Genomic DNA, 26,479 nt, shown 5'->3' on the forward strand with positions numbered 1-26,479 from the left:
TAACTTCAGTCGGAGCAGGTGCACATGTGCTACCTGAGCTTTTGTAGTCCGTCCACGGTTACAAGTGCATGTTGGTTAAATGTCTAATCATGCAACTGGTATTCAAATTTCTTAGATTTTTCCCTCTGCTAAAGGTCCTTCCGCACTTCTTACAGATAACCTTTGCGTCATCAGTAGGATTTTGTTCAAAAAAGTGCCACACTGCACTCTTCCTACTATGGTACAAATTTTCAGGGCTTGCACGCTGTGCTAATTTGACCGTCTGGCCAAGCTGTCCTGCAACTCTTTTAGTTTTCTTGCCAAGTTTTTTGACAGCTACGGGCCTGCCGGATAACCGCTGCTGCAATGACGATGCCTGACGCGGATCCTTCTCCTGTTCTGACCTATAGTCACCAGCACCCTCTTCCCCCAATGGATGCCAATCCGGGTCAACAACTGGGTCATCCCTGACCTCGTCTTCAATGTCATCTGCACCTTCCTCTGTACCTTCCTCTGTGTCACCATGTAAGGTGGTATAGTATGCGGGAAGGGGCACCTGAGTTTCATCAGGGTCTGATTCGGGTTTAGTAGACTGCGAGGGCAATGTAGTCCTGTGGGTGAATGTACCAGCAGATTCATCTAGCAGTGGCTGTGCATCAGTGCACTCCATGTCAGATTCATCTTGGACTGGGGAATTCAGGATTTGACTTGCTAACCCAGGCATGGTACAGTATGTGAAAAGAGCTCCATAGAGTAATCTGAAGTGTGGCCTGCCGCATCCTTCACTTTTGGTGTGGGTGAAGGACACAAGGAAAGGCCTGCACTGACAACTCTGTGCTTGCAGTTTTTGTATCTTCAGAAGAGGAGGCAATAGAGCTGGAGGCTGTTTCGGCAATGTAAGCCAAAACCTGTTCCTGATGCTCCGGCTTTAAGAGTGGTTTACCTACTCCCAGAAAAGGGAACTGTGGCGTCCCTGAGGCTTCAGTCGCCACAGAGGTACTGCACCTTCTCCTAAGGTGTAGTGCCCCACCATCCAGGTAGGGTGGGAACTCCTGACCACGCTCCACACCTGCATTCCACACACAGGATAGTTCAGTGGGGCCACCTAACAGCTTTAGGCTGGGGGGATAGCAGAGCACCCCTCGTGGAACCCTGCTTCGTAACACGAGATGTGCTGGGAGGCTGGTGGAGTGAGATGATATAAAAGAGTGGGAAGAGTGAGAGTTAGGGAGTAGGTTGGTTGGTTGGTGGTTAGTTGGAGAAGAGAGAAGATGGGTGTCTGAAGGACGTGCTGCAGCAGGTCCCAGTGATCTGGGCTGCTGGCACGAGAAAGACCAGAGAAAGAGACTTATAAGATTGATAACCTAACCTTCCATAAGAGAGATAGAACAGATCGGAACGAAGGAGAATAGAAGGACGGTGGGAAGCAGGTTGAGAAAGAGAGAGAACCCTTCCAGTCCAGAGAGCGCAAAGACCGGGGCCCGGTCCCCGAGGTTGATTGGATCTTTATGTCCGGCAACAGACACCGGAGGAGTAGTGAGCCGCTAACGCCTTGCTCCCATCATAGACTTGGGACACAACAACAACTGAATAGAGAGCCGGGACACAGTGAGGAGTCCCCGAAGCAGGCTACAGCTGTCTGTCACACAAGTAAAGACTAGGAACACCTAGAGAGAGGCATTCCAGGGTAACTAAGTACTGGAGTGCTTCGCACCTAAAGGCGCATTGGAGGAGTCGTTCAGAAAGGTACATGTTGGCGGAGTGTGGAAGGGAGAATCCTATCCTGCCTGGAGGTTGGCTGGAGCCCTGACCTGGAGAACACAGTACGGAGGCAGGCAGTTGTGTGAACTGCAAACAGTGAGTAAAGCTTTGGAACCGCATACCCTGGTGTCCTCCAGTTATTCCAGCACCGCTACACCTGGGTACCAGCATCTATACCATTCTGCGCTTCTCCTCATCCATTGCACCTACACTGCCCTGGGACTACAGCTCCACCTGTGGGGAGCTACACCATCTTTGCTGCACCACACCATCAGTCCCAGCGGATCTGCATGCAGCGTTGGCTCAACATCTTACTTGCCAAACACCACGGGTGGTGTCACGAACTATCCAAATAAACTATTATACCATTAACATCACCGCCATCGATATTGGGCGCCCAGGGCCACGGACCGGGTCACCGCTGCTGTGACACATTCCCGCCTTGACACCGGCCCGGTACCGAGTACCCCGCTGCCCTGGGTGTGTGAGGGTGACCCAGAACCTTAAAGGACCTCTTGTGCCAGACGATGACGCAGGCTCAACACCTCCTGCCTTAGCTGCTATTGTGCTTTTGCCAGAACCAGCTGATGCACCACCACCATCAGTACCAGGTGCGCCCCCCTGCCCACATCCGCGGCCTCTTCCACCATACTTCCTCATGTTTGGGAAAATGTACCAAAAATACCAAAAGAGAGATGGTACTGTATGAGGAGCGTAAAGCTGTGTAAGGTGTATTAAAAAAATTAAATCTCCATATATATTTTGTTAGTCACAGATGCTCTACCAGTATGTATTTGACCGTAATCGAACAAGCAGATATACGGTACTGTATCAGAAGTGTACAGCTGTATAGGTTTTTAGTGAAACTAACAATCTCCGTATATGTATTTACGGAGTGTCACACACACACGCTGACTCTGTATAGATGTGACTGTAATGCGAACAGCAGATGTACAATACTGTTTGAGAATCGAACAGCTCAATACGGTGTATGGAGAAATGGAAATGTCCGTATATGTATTTACGGAGTGTCACACACACACGCTGACTCTGTATAAATGTGACCGTAATGCGAACAGCAGATATACAATACTGTTTGAGAATCGGACAGCTCTATACGGTGTCTGTATGGAAAATTGTAAATCTTCGTGTATTTTTATACTGAGTGACACACGCTGTCTCTGTATAGATTTGACCGTAATCAAACAGCAGATATACGATACAGTTTGAAAAGCAGACAGCTCTATACGGTGTAGGTCTGGAAAAATGGAAAATCTCTTTTTTTTTTCCAGGGTCACACACACAGCTTGTATTTGTCCGTGATACCAGCCGGTACACGGTAGTGTGTGAGGAGCGTACACCGCTATACGGTGTGGGAAAAAATGAACGCTCGGTAACTGAGCAGAACAAAATAATAAAAGTTGGAGTGCTTTGAAAAAAGCAGTGTGCACACAGCAATGCAGCTGTCAGGTAGCCTTAAAGGGCAGCCTAATCACCACCAGTGCTGCTGCACACAACAAAAATCCTCCCCTTTCACTGCACACTAACTGTACAGTGAAAAGCGCTATCAGCAGAAGCTATTTTTTTTCTTCTTCCCTGCCTAATACTCTCCCTATTCACAATCAGAAGCAGCACCTCTCCCTATTCTAAGATCAGCAGAAGTAAGATGGCGGTCGGCGGTCACGGCCTTTTATAGGCACTGTGACGCCACACAAAGTCAGCCAATCACTTGCATGCCCTTGTCTAACATGGCGGGGGCCGCTGACGATGTAATCGCGTGGCCCACAGTGTGCGTCCTTGATGATTGGCAGAGAAAAGGCGCTGGAAGCATTATTTGAAACGCGACTTTGGCGCTCAAGTCGGCGACCTCATGGCCGACCTCACGCTATGGTCGGGTTTCAATCGGCGATACCCGACTTTAGCAAAAGTCGGCGGATTCTGAATTTGGCCAACCCGTTTCGCTCAACTCTACTCTAGGGAACGGTTCACACTGCAGTAAGCGCTCGGGTTACAAGTGCCAGGCTGGTACATAGCGATGTAACTGGCAGAGACATAGTCCATATAGTGAGCGTCCGCACCAGACTCATCATGAAATGCTTGTGTGGTGTCCGCACAGACAGCAGTCACTGATGGTACCGGAGAAGTCGCCCATCATCAGGGAATCATTGTGAAGCTCGTATCTGAGAATCATGAATTCCAGAGGAAGGGATTCATGTGCTTTGTGTGCACCTGTATGTATAAGGCAGTATTACAGCAATTATATCCTTGTACTGGAGACGCCCCACAAGATCGGACGTTTCGGAGACCTTCTCATCCAGCCATCTAGATATTATTATTATAATTTCCAGAGCCCGTTTGATTCCCGGCTGCTGTACATGTGTTAAAAGAAAAACATAAAAAATAAAAAAATAAATGATTGTGAACGAACAATGACAGATGGGTACAAAGGGGAGAGGGTCCTGCCCTGGGGGGGCGTAGAGTCTACAGCATAATGGGAAAGGAGACAGTAAACTGATGGGTTGCAGCAGTTATGGTGTTGGTGAGTTGGCAACTGTGATGGTGGTGAGGGGACAGCTCTGCTGGTGGTGCCAGGGCCGGCGTTAGTGGCAGCTGACTAGGGCTCCTGTTCCCCCAGGAGCCCCCAGCCAGTGACGTGCCGCTAATAGTGGCACACCACACGGCCGCTATGGAGCCTGTGAGTCATGGGGCCCCGCCTGGTGCCAGTGCCGACCCCTTCCAACACCTCCCCTCCCGGATTCAACTGTATTAGCATAATAGATGTCAGATAACGCTCCCTCTCCCATCATTCCCTCTCTGCCTCTGACACCATGGGTGCGCAATGACGTCATTTCATCACGTACCCACTGTGTGCCGAGCAGTGCAGCTGCTGAGACGGGAGCAAGAGCCAGGAACAGCGCGGGGAACGAGGAGAGGCGAGGATTGTGTGTGTTTTTTGTTTTTTTTTAAATCTATCAGTGAGTATTGGACTGTGGGGCTGGATTATATTCTATGGGGGGTGGGCTGTGTTATATTCTATGAAGCGTGCTGCATCATACTCTGAGGAGGCTATATTATACTATATGAGGGGGCTACATTATAGTCTATGTGGGGGGCTGCATTATACTATATGAGGGGGTTGCATTATATTCTATGGAGGGCTACATTAAATTCTATGGGGGTCTGCATTATACCCTATGAGGGGGCTGCATTATATTCTATGGGGGGCTACATTATGCTATATGGGGTGACTGCATTATAATCTATGAGGGGACTACATTATATTCTGTGGGGTGGCTGCATTATACTCTGTCGGACTATAGGCAATGCATTATACTATATGTACTACATGGGACCTGCGTAATACTGTATTGAGAATTATGGGGAATACATTATGCTATATGAAGAAGTATGGGGTGAATTATACTATGGGAAGTGAATTGTACTACATGGAGGACTATGGGGGTTGCATTATACTATATGGAGGACTATGAGAAGTGTATTATACTATATGGAGGACTATGGGGCACATTATACTATATGGAAGACTATGGGGCGTGCATTTTACAATATGGAGGACTGTGGTGCACATTATACTATATGGAGGACTGTGGTGCACATTATACTATGTGGAGGACAATGGGCTGTATTATACTAAACAAACAAAATGCTGCCTATTCATTGAGAGATTGGCTTGTTTATGCCGGAACAAAAATCATTGTTCTCAGCAGCACATCGCCCTGTGAAAACTGCAGATATGCTGCTGATAACATGATTCTGTATGAGGACAGATTGATCTAATAGTGATTGTTCTGTCACGATAGGGGTGACGTGGCAGCTCTGGTGGTGGTGAGATGGCAGCTCCGATGGTGGTGAGGGGGCAGCTCCAATGGTGGTGAGATGGCAGCTCCGGTGGCGGTGAGGGGCAGCTCCGGTGGTGGTGAGGGGGCAGCTCCGGTGGTGGTGAGGCAGCAGCTCCTGTGGTGGGAGGGGACAGCTCCGGTGATGGTGAGGCAGCAGCTCCAGTGGTGATGAGGGGACAGCTCTGGTGGTGATGAGGGGACAGCTCGGGTGGTGGGGAGGCGGCAGATCTGATGGTGTGATGGTGGGGAGGGGGGCAGCTCTGGTGGTGGTGAGGCGGCAGATCCGATGGTGGAGAGGGGGCAGCTCCGGTGGTGAGGGGACAGCTCCGGTGGTGGGGAGGCGGCAGATCCGATGGTCATGAGGTAGCAGCTCCGGTGGTGGGGAGGGGAGAGGTCCGGTGGTGGGGAGGCGGCAGATCCAATGGTGGTGAGGGGGCAGCTCTGGTGGTGGTGAGGGGGCAGCTCCTGTGGTAGGAGGGGACAGCTCCGGTGATGGTGAGGCAGCAGCTCCAGTGGTGATGAGGGGACAGCTCTGGTGGTGATGAGGGGACAGCTCCGGTGGTGGGGAAGCGGCAGATCTGATGGTGGGGAGGGGGCAGCTCTGGTGGTGATGAGGCGACAGATCCGATGGTGGGGAGGGGGCAGCTCCAGTGGTGGGGAGGGGAGAGCTCCAGTGGTGGGGAGGCGGCAGATCCGATGGTGGTGAGGGGACAGCTCCAGTGGTGGGGAGGGGGCAGCTCCGGTGGAATTATTTGAATTATTCCTTTCACTTAACCATAAATTACATAAAAATTAGAAATGTGGTGAAATGGTGAGAAAACACAATTCCACAATAGTTTTTTTGTGGTTTTGTTCTTACGGCGTCCACCATGATCCAGGTCTGTGCAATCACGGTGTTCCCCCCCATTTCCTTGTAGATTGTAAGCTTGCGAGCAGGGACCTCACTCCTAACGTCACTGTTTAAATTGTCTTAACTTTTATTGAATTTATTGTCTGTACATGTCCCCGCTTAATTGTAAAGCGCTGCGGAATATGTTGGCGCTATATAAATAAAAATTATTATTATTATTACGGCATTCGTTTGAGCGCTGGTTGTATGTACCGTAATATTCTGTTTTTTGCAGCATACAGTGAAAATCAGTCTCCTATATGGAAGCAACCTGTCACTACAACTCACTAGCACCCAGCAATCACCAGGCGAGGGGTAGGGATGGGTGTCAGAAACAGGATGGTGCAACTTAAATGCAACTAAAGCTTAAATGTCACTTAATGATGGTGGCATTTAAATGGTTAAACAGCAGTGTCTGGAGCTGATTCTGATCCATAGAACTGATCCGTTATGTCAGTATGTCATGGAGAAAGGAGTGGTGAAATAATAAAATTCTGCTTTTCCAGAGTCACCACTAGGGGGAGCTCCCTCCATAGAGGTTTATAATTGAGTTCTATAGAAATCCATTTAGCTCCCTCTAGTGGTAGCAGCCAGAACTGTATTATTTCATTGTGGCTGTGGAGAGGATTTGGAGCTTTGTATCAGAATGTGACTGCGCAGGTGCAGCTTTCTCCATTCACTTCACTGGGGGTCGTGACGCTGTAAAGCACAACAACCCCATTCTCCAGATAGGTGGGGACTGCATCTAACAGACACATATGGCAGATCCACAGGATAACATGCGAACATCCCTTTAAGTGCATCACTGCATAGAATAGGGAGAGGACACATTCGACTGATGGCTGAAGGCACCGAGTGAAGCGGCCGCCTCTGACGTCCCTGATGAGGCTCCAGCAGCTGTGACCTGTGACCTTTCATCACAGACCCCCCCAGATCTCCGCTCTATATATACACCCCTGTGTCACTGCGCCGACACACTGTACTTTGTAATCATCTTATAAAGATGCAGATGACTGCTGCCCCTCCCGGGATGTACGCAGGACCCCCGCTGAGTAATGTGCTACAGACTGCATAAAGTGTAAATGAAGTCGTCATTATTACAGGGGTTGTTCTGGTCAAATCCGCAGATAGTGATGCCCCACATCAAACCCCGGACCCTCCAGCCTGGCCCAAATGGGTTCTGAGCATCAGAATTGGCATCAAAGTGGGCAAACAGCCGATTATTACAGATGTGAATAAGTAACTGATGTTTTTAAGGGGTTAAATGGCTGATCTCACACTAAGAATACACATCTGTGAGATCAGTGGCCCAAATTCATTTAACCCCTTGATTAACGCCCTTTGAAGCCCATTTTTGTGCCAGTTTTATAGTTTTTGTAGCTGTTTTAGAGTGTACTCCCATCACGGCTCCTCGCTGCATTATATGTTATTATTGTGATAATTTTTTGTTTTTAAACCTATAAAAAAAAACAGAAAAGAAAAAATTGCCGAATAAGAAACCAACTTCGGCCTCGTCCACGCTCCTCTCAAAGATTTACCACAAGCATCAAAACTCCAACAAACCCTCCTGTAATCTCACCGGAATGGCGGGAACCTGAAATCTGCTGCTGGCTGATACCAGACAACACGAGCTGCACACAACCGGGATGGAGCTGCTGCAGGGAGAGGGGAAGGACCTGTGGTGATGTCACCGTCATGTGATCAGGAGGCGGAGCTGATAAATGGTGATGAAGGTGCCTGCAGAGCAGCAGCAGGAAGACTGAGGTGGGTGGGCCAACACCTCGGGCAAAAAAGAAAAAAACCTTGCTCAGGTGCCGTCCCCCCTCCCCCACATCCGCCCGCCCTTGGCACGGGCCCTCAAGTGCCTAGTGGCAAATACGGCCCTGCTCTGCACCCCATCTTGACTGAAAAAAAAAACCCAAAAATGAAGAATTTTTTGCAAATTTATTAAAAAAGAAAAACTGAAATCTCCCATGGTCATAAGTCTTCAGCCCCTTTGCGCAGTAGTGAGTAGACGCACCTTTTGAGCTAGTGCAGCCAGGAGTCTTCTTGGGAGTGATACAAGTTTCTCACCCCTGGATTTGGGGATCCTCTGCCATTCTTCCTTGCAGATCTTCTCCAGTTCCGTCAGGTTGGATGGTGAACGTTGGTGGACAGCCATTTTCAGGTCTCTCCAGAGATGCTCCATTGGGTTTAGGTCAGGGCTCTGGCTGGGCCAGTCAAGAATGGTCACAGAGTTGTTCTGAAGCCGCTCCTTTGTTATTTTAGCTGTGTGCTTAGGGTCATTGTCTTGTTGGAAGGTGAACCTTCAGCCAAGTCTGAGGCCCAGAGCACTCTGGAAGAGGTTTTCATCCAGGATATCTCTGTACTTGGCCGCATTCATGGTTCATTCAATTGCAACTGGAGCGCCCTGCAGGGCCGGGGGTTACTCGGTACTGGGCCGGTCAGGCTCTTTTAAAGGGGAAGTGTCACGGCAGTGATAGTAGTGACCCGGTCCGTGGCCCTGGGTGTCCAGTGTAGATGGAAGTACAAATGAGGGGAAAGATGGTAGGATAATTATAGGGGAAGGGGAATCGTGACGCCACCCGTAGTATTCGGCTAGGGTAGCCGACGCTGCAATGCAGATCCACTTCAGGATCCTCAGGATCCTCTTACCTGTCCACCTTTTCAGGGAATTGATGTGGATGTGGCTGAGGTACTTGCAGTCACATCAGTCTCCGGCTTGCCAGCTAAGTCTGTCTTTTTCTCCACTGGGCTCAGGGGCCGGTACCCTCACTGCAACCTAGTCCTTCCTTTCCAGGATACAGGCCCCACGGGTGGCTTATCGCACTACCCGTGGCCCTAGGATCCCTTCTGTCCTCTCTAAACTTCCTTTCAGTTCTTCTTCCTTCTCTCTTGCTCTGACTCCTCTTACTCCTTCGCTGTCCCGTCACCAACTGACAACTTTCTGGAAAGATCTATCCACCTCAGGACTAGCTCCTCCCACTCACTCTCTGATTGGCTACACTCCTTGTCACACCATCTCCTTAACTCCTCCCTCTTCTCTACCTTTCCCCACTGACTCCCCAACACCCTTTCCTAGCCAGCCTGGGATGAGTCCATCCTCCCAAAGGGTACACCCAGATGCCCTGACTGAACTAGCGTGTGTTGGGTGCAAGTGTTGAAGTCCCAGATGGTGCTCCCTCCTTACCTCCTGGATGAGGTGCAGTACCTCTGTGGTGACCGGACCATCAGGGGCACCACATAACCAGTCATCCTGTCCCTGTAGCTGAAAAACACCCCCAGCATGATGCTGCCACCACCATGTTTCACTATTGGGACTGTATTGGGCAGGTGATGAGCAGTGCCTGGGTTTCTCCACACATACCGCTTAGAATTATCACCAAAAAGTTCTATCTTCGTCTCATCAGACCAGAGAATCTTATTTCTCATAGTCTGTGAGTCCTTGATGTGTTTTTTAGTAAACTCTATGCGGGCTTTCATATGTCTTGCACTGAGGAGAGGCTTCCATCAGGCCACTCTGCCATTAAAGCCCGACTGGTGGAGGGCTGCAGTGATAGTTGCCTTTGTGGAACTTTCTCCCGTCTCCATACTACATCTGTGGAGCTCAGCCACAGTGATCTTGGGGTTCTTCTTTACCTTTCTCACCAAGGCTCTTCTCCCATGATTGCTCAGTTTGGCTGGACGGCCAGGTCTAGGAAGACTTCTGGTGGTCCCAAACTTCTTCCATGTAAGGATTATGGAGGCCACTGTGCTCTTAGGAACCTTGAGTACTGCAGAAATTCTTTTGTAACCTTGTCCAGATCTGTGTCTTGCCACAATTCTGTCTCTGAGCTCCTTGGCCAGTTCCTTTGACCTCATGATTCTCATTTGGTCTGACATGCACTGTGAGCTGTGAGGTCTTCTATAGACAGGTGTGCGCCTTTACAAATCAAGTCCTATCAGTGTAATTACACACAGCTGGACTCCAATGAAGGAGTAGAACCATCTCAAGGAGGATCACAAGGAATTGGACAGCGTGTGACTTACATATGAGTGTCCGAGCAAAGGGGCTGAATACTTATGACCATGTGATATTTCAGTTTTTCTTTTTTAATAAATTTGTAAAAATTTTCAGTCAAGATGATGTGCAGAGTGCACATTAATGAGAAAAAAATGAACTTTTTCACATTTACCAAATGGCTGCAATGAAACAAAGAGTCAAAAATGTAAAGGGTCTGAACACTGAATACCTTCTGAACCCACTGCATGTAAAGTAATTCTCTGTGTAATTTAAAGGTAGTTTTTAAACTATTAAAACAGTCTTAGGCTAGTTTCACACTAGCGTTTATGAGCGCAGCGACGGCCTGCGCACGGCCGCCGCTAAGCCCTGCCCCCTGCCGCGCCTCCGCCGGTAGCTCCGCCCACCGGCGCATGACGCTGCATGCGCCCTGCGTCCCCTATCTTTATCACTCTGGGCGCAGGCCGTGCGCAGTATGCGTTTGGCGGCGCATGCGTCCTTTTGACGGTGCGCCGACCTGCGCCAAACGCAACCTGCTGCAGTTTGGTTGCGTCGGCGCACCGTCAAAAAGGCGCATGCGCCGCCAAACGCATACTGCGCACGGCCTGCGCCCCCTGTGATAAAGATAGGGGACGCAGGGCGCATGCAGCGTCATGCGCCGGTGGGTGGAGCTACCGGCGGGGGTGCGGCAGGGGGCGGGGCTTAGCGGCGGCCGTGCGCAGGCCGTCGCTGCGCTCATAAACGCTAGTGTGAAACTAGCCTTAGATGGCGATAGAGACAGATAAATAATAGATCATAGAATTATATCAGTGTGATATACAGTATAATTAGTCAGTGTGTGTGTAGTTTACTGTGAATGTATTTAGGTAATAATCCTTATCATTATCCTGATAGTTTACACAGAGGATTGTCTGCACCGGACACAACTGTAGCAAACCCTCAGCAGTGACAAGTATTAAGTCAGGACGGGTTTTTATCCTCCGATATACAATATTCTCGATCAATGACAGCAAGCAGAGATCCTGCACATAATGAAAAACTGAAATGCTCAGTTGTGTGTGATGATGACGTCTGGACGCCGGCCCTTTAAATGACTCCACCTGTTGATACAAAGTAACAGAATTCGTCCTTATATAAAATATTTATTGGTTCTGGGCTGAGGTTTGGGCTCCGGCACAGGGAGCGTCCTGCTGCGCTGATCTACAGGGGGTCGGGATCCGGGGGTCTCTGGATGTAGGGTCAGGCAGCTTTCAGCTTCTCGTGGCGCTCCTCCTCTAGGGCCAGGACGCGCTCCCTCTCCTTGATGAGCTGAACTCCGCAGTACGTCACAAACAGGATGGACAGTGTGCTGACCGGGAAGCCTGGAAGCGGAGGAGATGCAGGGCGTCAGTGGTCATTTCTACCTCATCCCCCCCCATACATTATTGTGGGGTCTTGAGGCTTCTCAAGCATTGAAGGGCAGGCAGCCAGTAGGCAATGTCTATTGGAGTCTACGGTAGTAAAAAAACAACACCTGTCTTTTAAGAATCCCATCCTGATGCACTATGCTACTCTGTCTGTCCCCCATGCTTTGCACTGCAGTTGTGCAACATAATGGCACAGCAACAACCAGTGAGTCCAAGTTCATCCCCATCAGATACTCTGCACCTCCTTGCTCTGCACTAGGGCCGGACTGCCCGTCTGGCCACTGAGAGGTGGGCCGGTCATGCAGTGGGCCGCAACCTGTTTCATGGTGTCCGCATCCTCCGGACACAGATACCGTTAACAACTGTCGTGGAGCCGTAGTGACCCCCAATCTGGAGAAGTGGAGGGGGCAGGACGGACCAATGTGCTTTTCAATCCCAGGTCTGAATTTCAGTCCCTGCCCAGGCCATGCTTTACACTACCGCTCAGCTTTTCCAGATTGGCTCAGGAGGAAGTTGGGATGTGGAAATATGATTTCCATCACAGTAAGAACAGAATGATTATATAATAATGAGAAGCTGACCATCAGATTAGCAGGGGGTGCAGCTATAGCCCCCCAGTCCTCCAGAACAACTTCTGTATGAGGATGTCAGTGTACATAACATTGTCTTGAATTTTGCTGCCATCTAGTGTCCAAATAGCAAAATTACTAAAAGAATTGTGCAAGACAAAAGGGGTTGTCTAAAGGCCCCGTTACATTTAGCGATGCACCAGCGATGCCGACCACGATACGACCCGGTCATGATCGCTGGTGCATCGCTAAATGATCGCTAGTGAGCTGCCACACAGGCAGATCTCACAGCGATGCAGCAGCGGTCAGGGGTCGCTACTTACCTGTCAGACGAGGCGAGGGTGACGTCTTCCGCCCGCGTCCATGGAGTTACTCATTGGCGCCAACAGGAAGCTGGCGACGAGAAATGGACCAGGCCGATCTCACGTGATCAGCGATAACCAGCGGGGGAGCCGGTCGGAGGTGAGTATCACATGGAGCGAGATCGCTATGTGTGAAGGGGGCTTAATACAAGGCACCTAGACGCCATAGCGGGAGGCCTTACTCTGCAGCTACAGACAAAATATTGAGTGCTCCATGTATTACTAGACGCCTAATACTAAATATAACACAGGTGATATTTCCCACTGGTAAGTGCTGGATCTACAGTGACGCGCTGCCATCTATACAGACAGTACCGTGTATCCACCCATCACTCACCCGTGATCAGAATCCTCTTAGCCACCAGCAGAGCGAACTCCAGACTGTTCAGGGCTAAGATGTTGTATAATATAATAGCCCAGAAGTTCGCCGCCCCGAAAAAGGCTCGAATTCTCCGAGACATCGACTCCGGAAGCTTCGCCTAATAGGAAAATGGACATAAAATAAGTCACCGAAAATGACTGACAGTAATAAAGATCTACATCTCCACAGTGTTTTCACATTAAATGCTGATATTACCATGTAATGGAAGACAAATGCAGAGCTGGAAACTGTCAACAAGCAGTAATATAGTAGTTATATTCTTGAATATAGGAGCAGTATTATAGTAGTTATATTCTTGTACATAGGAGCAGTATTATAGTAATTATATTCTTGTACATAGGAGCAGTATTATAGTAATTATATTCTTGTACATAGGGGCAGTATTATAGTAGTTATATTCTTGTACATAGGGGCAGTATTATAGTAGTTATATTCTTGTACATAGGAGCAATATTATAGTAGTTATATTCTTGTATATAGGGAGCAGTATTTTAGTATATTCTTGTACATAGGGAGCAGCATTATAGTAGTTATATTCTTGTACATAGGAGCAGTATTATAGTAGTTATATTCTTGTACATAGGGGCAGTATTATAGTAGTTATATTCTTGTACATAGGGGCAGTATTATAGTAGTTATATTCTTGTACATAGGGGCAGTATTATAGTAGTTATATTCTTGTACATAGGAGCAATATTATAGTAGTTATATTCTTGTACATAGGGGGCAGTATTATAGTAGTTATATTCTTGTACATAGGAGCAGTATTAAAGTAGTTATATTCTTGTACATAAGGGCAGTATTATAGTAGTTATATTCTTGTACATAGGAGCAATATTATAGTAGTTATATTCTTGTATATAGGGAGCAGTATTATAGTATATTCTTGTACATAGGGAGCAGCATTATAGTAGTTATATTCTTGTACATAGGAGCAGTATTATAGTAGTTATATTCTTGTACATAGGGGCAGTATTATAGTAGTTATATTCTTGTACATAGGGGCAGTATTATAGTAGTTATATTCTTATACATAGGGGGCAGTATTATAGTAGTTATATTCTTGTACATAGGAGCAGTATTAAAGTAGTTATATTCTTGTACATAAGGGCAGTATTATAGTAGTTATATTCTTGTACATAGGAGCAATATTATAGTAGTTATATTCTTGTATATAGGGAGCAGTATTATAGTATATTCTTGTACATAGGGAGCAGCATTATAGTAGTTATATTCTTGTACATAGGAGCAGTATTATAGTAGTTATATTCTTGTACATAGGGGCAGTATTATAGTAGTTATATTCTTGTACATAGGGGCAGTATTATAGTAGTTATATTCTTGTACATAGGAGCAATATTATAGTAGTTATATTCTTGTATATAGGGAGCAGTATTATAGTATATTCTTGTACATAGGAGCAGCATTATAGTAGTTATATTCTTGTACATAGGAGCAGTATTATAGTAGTTATATTCTTGTACATAGGGAGCAGTATTATAGTAGTTATATTCTAGTACATAGGAGCAATATTATAGTAGTAATATTCTTGTATATAGGGAGAGTATTATAGTAGTTATATTCTTGTACATAGGGGCAGTATTATAGTAGTTATATTCCTGTACATAGGGGCCAGTATTATAGTAGTTATATTCATGTATATAGCGGCTGTATTATTGTAGTTATATTCTTGTACATAGGGAGCAGTATTATAGTAGTTATATTCTTGTATATAGGAGCAGTATTATAGTAGTTATATTCATGTATATAGCGGCTGTATTATTGTAGTTATATTCTTGTACATAGGGGGCAGTATTATTGTAGTTATATTCTTGTACATAGGGAGCAGTATTATAGTAGTTATATTTGTTGTGAGTTCATTTTCCCCTTCACCATTGAGGTCTGATGAACTCCCTCCTCTGGTGAAGGAAGGTAGTGAGACTGATTACCAAACACATGGGCAGCTAGATGATGACTGGGTGGCTGGAATTGAGGACTGGATATAAGGCTGCCGACGCCCTTCTTCCTGGCTGGTGATTTTCCTGCTGGATTCTTGGAGGCCAGTCTGATTCCTGCATCTCAAAGCTAAGTTTTTCTGCTCTGCTTTGTACTCTTCAGTTTTGTTTTTGTTTTGCCTTGTTTCCTGGGAGTTCTGTCATCCCCGGCCGGGGGTGAGCTGAATTCCTTTTTTGTCTCTGATCTATTGATCTTTTGCTCTGTCTTCAGAATATACCTGAGTGCTGATATAGTCTTTTGAAGCCTAGCATCTTCAGGGCCTGTTTTTCCTATCAGTCGGTTGGCTCATTTTGATAGGGGTTTTGCGGATGGCAGACAGCAGCTTTCCTATCCTGTCCTATGTAGTTAGCTTGGGCCCCATCATTTGCTCAACCTATCTTTCTATCTGTGTTGGTGTTTTCATCTTGCTTCACCGTCATTATATGTTGGGGGCTGCCTATTGCTTTGGGGTCTGCTCTGGGGCAGTTTAGTTTTTCCCCTTTCTGTCTTTAGGCTATGTAGTTCTCCGGCTGTGATCGAGGGGTCTAGGGCACCGTAGGAATCCCCCACGGCTACTGCTAGTTGTTGTGGATGGGTTCAGGGGTCTGAAATCCGATGGCTGCCAACCTCTCTGGTTTTTCTGGACTTAGCTGGTATTTTGTTTTTTCCTCCTTCGGTGACTCATCATAACATATATTCTTGTATATGGGACAGTATTATAGTAGTTATATTCTTGTACATAGGGAGCAGTATTATAGTAGTTATATTCCTGTACATAGGGGCAGTATTATAGTAGTTATATTCTTGTACATAGGAGCAGTATTACAGTAGTTATATTATTGTACATAGGAGCAGTATTATAGTAGTTATATTCTTGTACATAGGGGCGGTATTATAGTAGTTATATTCTTGTACATAGGAGCAGTATTATAGTAGTGTATTATAGTAGTTAAATTCTTGTACATAGGAGCAGTATTATAGTAGTTATATTCCTGTACATAGGGGGAAGTATTATAGTAGTTATATTCTTGTACATAGGGGCAGTATTATAGCAGTTATATTCCTGTACATAGGAGCAGTATTATAGTAGTTCAATTCTTGTACATAGGAGCAGTATTATAGTAGTTATATTCTTGTACATAGGAGCAGTATTATAGTAGTTATATTCTTGAACATAGGGGTGGTATTATAGTAGTTATATTCTTGTACATAGGAGCAGTATTATAGTAGTTATATTCTTGTACATAGGAGCAGTATTATAGTAGTTATATTCTTGTACATAGGGGTGGTATTATAGTAGTTATATTCTTGTACATAGGGGCAGTATTATGGTAGTGTATTATAGTAGTTAAATTCTTGTACATAGGAGCAGTATTATAGTAGTTATATTTTTGTACATAGGGGGCAGTATTATAGTAGTTATATTCTTGTACATAGGGAGCAGTATTATAGTAGTTATATTCTTGTACATAGGGAGCAGTATTATAGTAGTTTTATTCTTTTACATAGGGGCAGTATTATAGTAGTTATATTCCTGTACATAGGGGCCAGTATTATAGTAGTTATATTCATGTATATAGCGGCTGTATTATTGTAGTTATATTCTTGTACATAGGGAGCAGTATTATAGTAGTTATATTCTTGTATATAGGAGCAGTATTATAGTAGTTATATTCATGTATATAGCGGCTGTATTATTGTAGTTATATTCTTGTACATAGGGGGCAGTATTATTGTAGTTATATTCTTGTACATAGGGAGCAGTATTATAGTAGTTATATTTGTTGTGAGTTCATTTTCCCCTTCACCATTGAGGTCTGATGAACTCCCTCCTCTGGTGAAGGAAGGTAGTGAGACTGATTACCAAACACATGGGCAGCTAGATGATGACTGGGTGGCTGGAATTGAGGACTGGATATAAGGCTGCCGACGCCCTTCTTCCTGGCTGGTGATTTTCCTGCTGGATTCTTGGAGGCCAGTCTGATTCCTGCATCTCAAAGCTAAGTTTTTCTGCTCTGCTTTGTACTCTTCAGTTTTGTTTTTGTTTTGCCTTGTTTCCTGGGAGTTCTGTCATCCCCGGCCGGGGGTGAGCTGAATTCCTTTTTTTGTCTCTGATCTATTGATCTTTTGCTCTGTCTTCAGAATATACCTGAGTGCTGATATAGTCTTTTGAAGCCTAGCATCTTCAGGGCCTGTTTTTCCTATCAGTCGGTTGGCTCATTTTGATAGGGGTTTTGCGGATGGCAGACAGCAGCTTTCCTATCCTGTCCTATGTAGTTAGCTTGGGCCCCATCATTTGCTCAACCTATCTTTCTATCTGTGTTGGTGTTTTCATCTTGCTTCACCGTCATTATATGTTGGGGGCTGCCTATTGCTTTGGGGTCTGCTCTGGGGCAGTTTAGTTTTTCCCCTTTCTGTCTTTAGGCTATGTAGTTCTCCGGCTGTGATCGAGGGGTCTAGGGCACCGTAGGAATCCCCCACGGCTACTGCTAGTTGTTGTGGATGGGTTCAGGGGTCTGAAATCCGATGGCTGCCAACCTCTCTGGTTTTTCTGGACTTAGCTGGTATTTTGTTTTTTCCTCCTTCGGTGACTCATCATAACATATATTCTTGTATATGGGACAGTATTATAGTAGTTATATTCTTGTACATAGGGAGCAGTATTATAGTAGTTATATTCCTGTACATAGGGGCAGTATTATAGTAGTTATATTCTTGTACATAGGAGCAGTATTATAGTAGTTATATTATTGTACATAGGAGCAGTATTATAGTAGTTATATTCTTGTACATAGGGGCGGTATTATAGTAGTTATATTCTTGTACATAGGAGCAGTATTATAGTAGTGTATTATAGTAGTTAAATTCTTGTACATAGGAGCAGTATTATAGTAGTTATATTCCTGTACATAGGGGGAAGTATTATAGTAGTTATATTCTTGTACATAGGGGCAGTATTATAGCAGTTATATTCCTGTACATAGGAGCAGTATTATAGTAGTTAAATTCTTGTACATAGGAGCAGTATTATAGTAGTTATATTCTTGTACATAGGAGCAGTATTATAGTAGTTATATTCTTGAACATAGGGGTGGTATTATAGTAGTTATATTCTTGTACATAGGAGCAGTATTATAGTAGTTATATTCTTGTACATAGGAGCAGTATTATAGTAGTTATATTCTTGTACATAGGGGTGGTATTATAGTAGTTATATTCTTGTACATAGGGGCAGTATTATGGTAGTGTATTATAGTAGTTAAATTCTTGTACATAGGAGCAGTATTATAGTAGTTATATTTTTGTACATAGGGGGCAGTATTATAGTAGTTATATTCTTGTACATAGGGAGCAGTATTATAGTAGTTATATTCTTGTACATAGGGAGCAGTATTATAGTAGTTTTATTCTTTTACATAGGGGCAGTATTATAGTAGTTATATTCTTGTACATAGGAGCAGTATTATAGTAGTTATATTCTTGTACATAGGGAGCAGTATTATAGTAGTTATATTATTGTACATAGGGGCAGTATTATAGTAGTTATATTCTTGTACATAAGAGCAGTATTATAGAAGTTATATTCTTGTACATAGGGGCAGTATTATAGTAGTTATATTCTTGCACATAGGGGCAGTATTATAGTAGTTATATTCTTGTACATAGGAGCAGTATTATAGCAGTTATATTCTTGGACATAGGGGGCAGAATTATTGTAGTTATATTCTTTTATATAGCGGCTGTATTATAGTAGTTATATTCTTGTATATAGGAGCAGTATTATAGTAGCTATATTCTTGTATATAGGGACAGTATTATAGTAGTTTTATTCTTGTACATAGGGAGCAGTATTATAGTAGTTATATTCTTGTATATAGGAGCAGCATTATAGTAGTTATATTCTCGTACATAGGAGCAATATTATAGTAGTTATATTCTTGTATATAGGGAGAGTATTATAGTAGTTATATTCTTGTACATAGGGGGCAGTATTATAGTAGTTATATTCATGTATATAGCGGCTGTATTATAGTAGTTATATTCTTGTATTTAGGAGCAGCATTATAGTAGTTATATTCTCATACATAGGAGCAATATTATAGTAGTTATATTCTTGTATATAGGGAGAGTATTATAGTAGTTATATTCTAGTACATAGGGGGCAGTATTATAGTAGTTATATTCATGTATATAGCGGCTGTATTATAGTAGTTATATTCTTGTACATAGGAGCAGTATTATAGCAGTTATATTCTTGGACATAGGGGGCAGAATTATTGTAGTTATATTCTTGTATATAGCGGCTGTATTATAGTAGTTATATTCTTGTATATAGGAGCAGTATTATAGTAGCTATATTCTTGTATATAGGGACAGTATTATAGTAGTTTTATTCTTGTACATAGGGAGCAGTATTATAGTAGTTATATTCTTGTATATAGGAGCAGCATTATAGTAGTTATATTCTCGTACATAGGAGCAATATTATAGTAGTTATATTCTTGTATATGGGGCAGTATTATAGTACTTATATTCTTGTACATAGGGAGCAGTATTATAGTAGTTATATTCTTGTATATAGTGGCTGTATTATAGTAGTTATATTCTTGTATTTAGGAGCAGCATTATAGTAGTTATATTCTCATACATAGGAGCAATATTATAGTAGTTATATTCTTGTATATAGGGAGAGTATTATAGTAGTTATATTCTAGTACATAGGGGGCAGTATTATAGTAGTTATATTCATGTATATAGCGGCTGTATTATAGTAGTTATATTCTTGTACATAGGGGCAGTATTATAGTAGTTATATTCTTGTATATAGGGACAGTATTATAGTAGTTATATTCTTGTACATAGGGGCAGTATTATAGTAGTTATATTCTAGTACATAGGAGCAATATTATAGTAGTTATATTCTTGTATATAGGGAGAGTATTATAGTAGTTATATTCTTGTATATAGGGGCCAGTATTATAGTAGTTATATTCATGTATATAGCGGCTGTATTATTGTAGTTATATTCTTGTACATAGGGAGCAGTATTATAGTAGTTATATTCTTGTATATAGGAGCAGTATTATAGTAGTTATATTCATGTATATAGCGGCTGTATTATTGTAGTTATATTCTTGTACATAGGGGACAGTATTATTGTAGTTATATTCTTGTACATAGGGAGCAGTATTATAGTAGTTATATTTGTTGTGAGTTCATTTTCCCCTTCACCATTGAGGTCTGATGAACTCCCTCCTCTGGTGAAGGAAGGTAGTGAGACTGATTACCAAACACATGGGCAGCTAGATGATGACTGGGTGGCTGGAATTGAGGACTGGATATAAGGCTGCCGACGCCCTTCTTCCTGGCTGGTAATTTTCCTGCTGGATTCTTGGAGACCAGTCTGATTCCTGCATCTCAAAGCTAAGTTTTTCTGCTCTGCTTTGTACTCTTCAGTTTTGTTTTTGTTTTGCCTTGTTTCCTGGGAGTTCTATCATCCCCGGCCGGGGGTGAGCTGAATTCCTTTTTTGTCTCTGATCTATTGATCTTTTGCTCTGTCTTCAGAATATACCTGAGTGCTGATATAGTCTTTTGAAGCCTAGCATCTTCAGGGCCTGTTTTTCCTATCAGTCGGTTGGCTCATTTTGATAGGGGTTTTGCGGATGGCTGACAGCAGCTTTCCTATCCTGTCCTATGTAGTTAGCTTGGGCCCCATCATTTGCTCAACCTATCTTTCTATCTGTGTTGGTGTTTTCATCTTGCTTCACCGTCATTATATGTTGGGGGCTGCCTATTGCTTTGGGGTCTGCTCTGGGGCAGTTTAGTTTTTCCCCTTTCTGTCTTTAGGCTATGTAGTTCTCCGGCTGTGATCGAGGGGTCTAGGGCACCGTAGGGATCCCCCACGGCTACTGTTAGTTGTTGTGGATGGGTTCAGGGGTCTGAAATCCGATGGCTGCCAACCTCTCTGGTTTTTCTGGACTTAGCTGGTATTTTGTTTTTTCCTCCTTCGGTGACTCATCATAACATATATTCTTGTATATGGGACAGTATTATAGTAGTTATATTCTTGTACATAGGGGCAGTATTATAGTAGTTATATTCTTGTACATAGGAGCAGTATTATAGTAGTTATATTATTGTACATAGGAGCAGTATTATAGTAGTTATATTCTTGTACATAAGGGCGGTATTATAGTAGTTATATTCTTGTACATAGGAGCAGTATTATAGTAGTTATATTCCTGTACATAGGGGCAGTATTATAGTAGTTATATTCTTGTACATAGGAGCAGTATTATAGTAGTTATATTATTGTACATAGGAGCAGTATTATAGTAGTTATATTCTTGTACATAAGGGCGGTATTATAGTAGTTATATTCTTGTACATAGGAGCAGTATTATAGTAGTGTATTATAGTAGTTAAATTCTTGTACATAGGAGCAGTATTATAGTAGTTATATTCCTGTACATAGGGGGCAGTATTATAGTAGTTATATTCTTGTACATAGGGGCAGTATTACAGCAGTTATATTCCTGTACATAGGAGCAGTATTATAGTAGTTAAATTGTTGTACATAGGTGCAGTATTATAGTAGTTATATTCTTGTATATAGGAGCAGTATTATAGTAGTTATATTCTTGAACATAGGGGTGGTATTATAGTAGTTATATTCTTGTACATAGGAGCAGTATTATAGTAGTTATATTCTTGTACATAGGAGCAGTATTATAGTAGTTATATTCTTGTACATAGGGGCGGTATTATAGTAGTTATATTCTTGTACATAGGGGGCAGTATTATAGTAGTTATATTATTGTACATAGGGGCAGTATTATAGTAGTTATATTCTTGTACATAAGAGCAGTATTATAGAAGTTATATTCTTGTACATAGGGGCAGTATTATAGTAGTTATATTCTTGCACATAGGGGCAGTATTATAGTAGTTATATTCTTGTACATAGGGGCAGTATTATAGTAGTGTATTATAGTAGTTAAATTCTTGTACATAGGAGCAGTATTATAGTAGTTTTATTTTTGTACATAGGGGGCAGTATTATAGTAGTTATATTCTTGTACATTGGGAGCAGTATTATAGTAGTTATATTCTTGTACATAGGGAGCAGTATTATAGTAGTTTTATTCTTTTACATAGGGGCAGTATTATAGTAGTTATATTCTTGTACATAGGAGCAGTATTATAGTAGTTATATTCTTGTACATAGGGAGCAGTATTATAGTAGTTATATTATTGTACATAGGGGCAGTATTATAGTAGTTATATTCTTGCACATAGGGGCAGTATTATAGTAGTTATATTCTTGTACATAGGAGCAGTATTATAGCAGTTATATTCTTGGACATAGGGGGCAGAATTATAGTAGTTATATTCTTGTATATAGCGGCTGTATTATAGTAGTTATATTCTTGTATATAGGAGCAGTATTATAGTAGTTATATTCTTGTATATAGGGACAGTATTATAGTAGTTTTATACTTGTACATATGGAGCAGTATTATAGTAGTTATATTCTTGTATATAGGAGAAGCATTATAGTAGTTATATTCTCGTACATAGGAGCAATATTATAGTAGTTATATTCTTGTATATAGGGAGAGTATTATAGTAGTTATATTCTTGTACATAGGGAGCAGTATTATAGAAGATATATTCTTGTACATAGGGGCAGTATTATAGTAGTTATATTCTTGCACATAGGGGCAGTATTATAGTAGTTATATTCTTGTACATAGGAGCAGTATTATAGCAGTTATATTCTTGGACATAGGGGGCAGAATTATAGTAGTTATATTCTTGTATATAGCGGCTGTATTATAGTAGTTATATTCTTGTATATAGGAGCAGTATTATAGTAGTTATATTCTTGTATATAGGGACAGTATTATAGTAGTTTTATACTTGTACATATGGAGCAGTATTATAGTAGTTATATTCTTGTATATAGGAGCAGCATTATAGTAGTTATATTCTCGTACATAGGAGCAATATTATAGTAGTTATATTCTTGTATATAGGGAGAGTATTATAGTAGTTATATTCTTGTACATAGGGGCAGTATTATAGTAGTTATATTCATGTATATAGCGGCTGTATTATAGTAGTTATATTCTTGTACATAGGGAGCAGTATTATAGTAGTTATATTCTTGTATATGGGGCAGTATTATAGTACTTATATTCTTGTACATAGGGAGCAGTATTATAGTAGTTATATTCTTGTATATAGTGGCTGTATTATATTAGTTATATTCTTGTATTTAGGAGCAGCATTATAGTAGTTATATTCTCATACATAGGAGCAATATTATAGTAGTTATATTCTTGTATATAGGGAGAGTATTATAGTAGTTATATTCTCGTACATAGGGGGCAGTATTATAGTAGTTATATTCATGTATATAGCGGCTGTATTATAGTAGTTATATTCTTGTACATAGGGGCAGTATTATAGTAGTTATATTCTTGTACATAGGGGGCAGTATTATAGTAGTTATATTCATGTATATAGCGGCTGTATTATAGTAGTTATATTCTTGTACATAGGGACAGTATTATAGTAGTTATATTCTTGTACATAGGGGGCAGTATTATAGTAGTTATATTCATGTATATAGCGGCTGTATTATAGTAGTTATATTCTTGTACATAGGGGCAGTATTATAGTAGTTATATTCTTGTACATAGGAGCAGTATTATAGCAGTTATATTCTTGGACATAGGGGGCAGTATTATAGTAGTTATATTCTTGTATATAGCGGCTGTATTATAGTAGTTATATTCTTGTATATAGGAGCAGTATTATAGTAGTTATATTCTTGTATATAGGGACAGTATTATAGTAGTTTTATTCTTTTACATAGGGAGCAGTATTATAGTAGTTATATTCTTGTATATAGGAGCAGCATTATAGTAGTTATATTCTCGTACATAGGAGCAATATTATAGTAGTTATATTCTTTTATATAGGGAGAGTATTATAGTAGTTATATTCTTGTACATAGGGGGCAGTATTATAGTAGTTATATTCATGTATATAGCGGCTGTATTATAGTAGTTATATTCTTGCACATAGGGAGCAGTATTATAGTAGTTATATTCTTGTATATGGGGCAGTATTATAGTACTTATATTCTTGTACATAGGGAGCAGTATTATAGTAGTTATATTCTTGTATATAGTGGCTGTATTATAGTAGTTATATTCTTGTATTTAGGAGCAACATTATAGTAGTTATATTCTCATACATAGGAGCAATATTATAGTAGTTATATTCTTGTATATAGTGGCTGTATTATAGTAGTTATATTCTTGTATTTAGGAGCAGCATTATAGTAGTTATATTCTCATACATAGGAGCAATATTATAGTAGTTATATTCTTGTATATAGGGAGAGTATTATAGTAGTTATATTCTCGTACATAGGGGGCAGTATTATAGTAGTTATATTCATGTATATAGCGGCTGTATTATAGTAGTTATATTCTTGTACATAAGGGCAGTATTATAGTAGTTATATTCTTGTACATAGGGGGCAGTATTATAGTAGTTATATTCATGTATATAGCGGCTGTATTATAGTAGTTATATTCTTGTACATAGGGACAGTATTATAGTAGTTATATTCTTGTACATAGGGGGCAGTATTATAGTAGTTATATTCATGTATATAGCGGCTGTATTATAGTAGTTATATTCTTGTACATAGGGGCAGTATTATAGTAGTTATATTCTTGTACATAGGAGCAGTATTATAGCAGTTATATTCTTGGACATAGGGGGCAGTATTATAGTAGTTATATTCTTGTATATAGCGGCTGTATTATAGTAGTTATATTCTTGTATATAGGAGCAGTATTATAGTAGTTATATTCTTGTATATAGGGACAGTATTATAGTAGTTTTATTCTTGTACATAGGGAGCAGTATTATAGTAGTTATATTCTTGTATATAGGAGCAGCATTATAGTAGTTATATTCTCGTACATAGGAGCAATATTATAGTAGTTATATTCTTTTATATAGGGAGAGTATTATAGTAGTTATATTCTTGTACATAGGGGGCAGTATTATAGTAGTTATATTCATGTATATAGCGGCTGTATTATAGTAGTTATATTCTTGCACATAGGGAGCAGTATTATAGTAGTTATATTCTTGTATATGGGGCAGTATTATAGTACTTATATTCTTGTACATAGGGAGTAGTATTATAGTAGTTATATTCTTGTATATAGTGGCTGTATTATAGTAGTTATATTCTTGTATTTAGGAGCAACATTATAGTAGTTATATTCTCATACATAGGAGCAATATTATAGTAGTTATATTCTTGTATATAGGGAGAGTATTATAGTAGTTATATTCTTGTACATAGGGGGCAGTATTATAGTAGTTATATTCTTGTATATAGCGGCTGTATTATTGTAGTTATATTGTTGTACATAGGAGGCAGTATTATAGTAGTTATTTTCTTGTACATAGGGGCAGAATTATAGTAGTTATATTCTTGTACATAGGGTCAGTATTATAGTAGTTATATTCTTGTACATAGGGGCAGTTTTATAGTAGTTATATTCTTGTACATAGGGGCAGTATTATAGTAGTTATATTCTCGTACATAGGAGCAGTATTATAGTAGTTATATTCTTGTACATATGAGCAGTATTATAGTAGTTATATCCTTGTACATAGGGGCAGTATTATAGTAGTTATATTCTTGTACATAGGGGCAGTATTATAGTAGTTATATTCTTGTATATAGGAGCAGTATTATAGTAGTTATTTTCTTGTATATAGGAGCAGTATTATAGTAGTTATATCCTTGTACATAGGGGCAGTATTATAGTAGTTATATTCTTGTACATAGGGGCAGTATTATAGTAGTTATTTTCTTGTATATAGGAGCAGTATTATAGTAGTTATATCCTTGTACATAGGGGCAGTATTATAGTAGTTATATTCTTGTACATAGGGGCAGTATTATAGTAGTTATATTCTTGTACATAGGGGCAGTATTATAGTAGTTATATTCTTGTACATTGGGGGCAGTATTATAGCAGTTATATTCTTGTACATAGGGGGCAGTATTATAGTAGATATATTCTTGTACATAGGAGCAGTATTATAGTAGTTATATTCTTGTACATAGGGGCAGTATTATAGTAGTTATATTCTTGTACATAGGAGCAGTGTTATAGTAGTTATATTCTTGTACATAGGGGCAGTATTATAGTAGTTATATTCTTGTACAT

At 41.4% G+C, this 26,479-nt stretch overlaps 1 protein-coding gene across 1 annotated transcript in view; it reads right to left on the reverse strand.

Annotated features, from left to right (window-relative positions):
* Positions 1 to 11,611: 11,611 nt before the first annotated feature.
* Positions 11,612 to 26,479, reverse strand: part of HHATL (hedgehog acyltransferase like) — a 62,893-nt gene continuing 48,025 nt past the window's right edge. The window contains exons 11-12 of the mRNA XM_073582186.1: positions 13,164 to 13,305; positions 11,612 to 11,850 (exon numbers count right to left, since the gene is read on the reverse strand). Of these exons, the coding sequence (XP_073438287.1) occupies positions 11,729 to 11,850; positions 13,164 to 13,305 (264 nt within the window). The 3' untranslated portion in view covers positions 11,612 to 11,728. The remainder of the gene's footprint in view (positions 11,851 to 13,163; positions 13,306 to 26,479) is intronic.

The sequence above is a fragment of the Dendrobates tinctorius genome, unplaced genomic scaffold (genome assembly GCF_039654945.1).
Source record: "Dendrobates tinctorius isolate UK_male_01 unplaced genomic scaffold, ASM3965494v1 ptg000070l, whole genome shotgun sequence".
NCBI classification, from domain to species: Eukaryota; Metazoa; Chordata; class Amphibia; order Anura; family Dendrobatidae; genus Dendrobates; species Dendrobates tinctorius.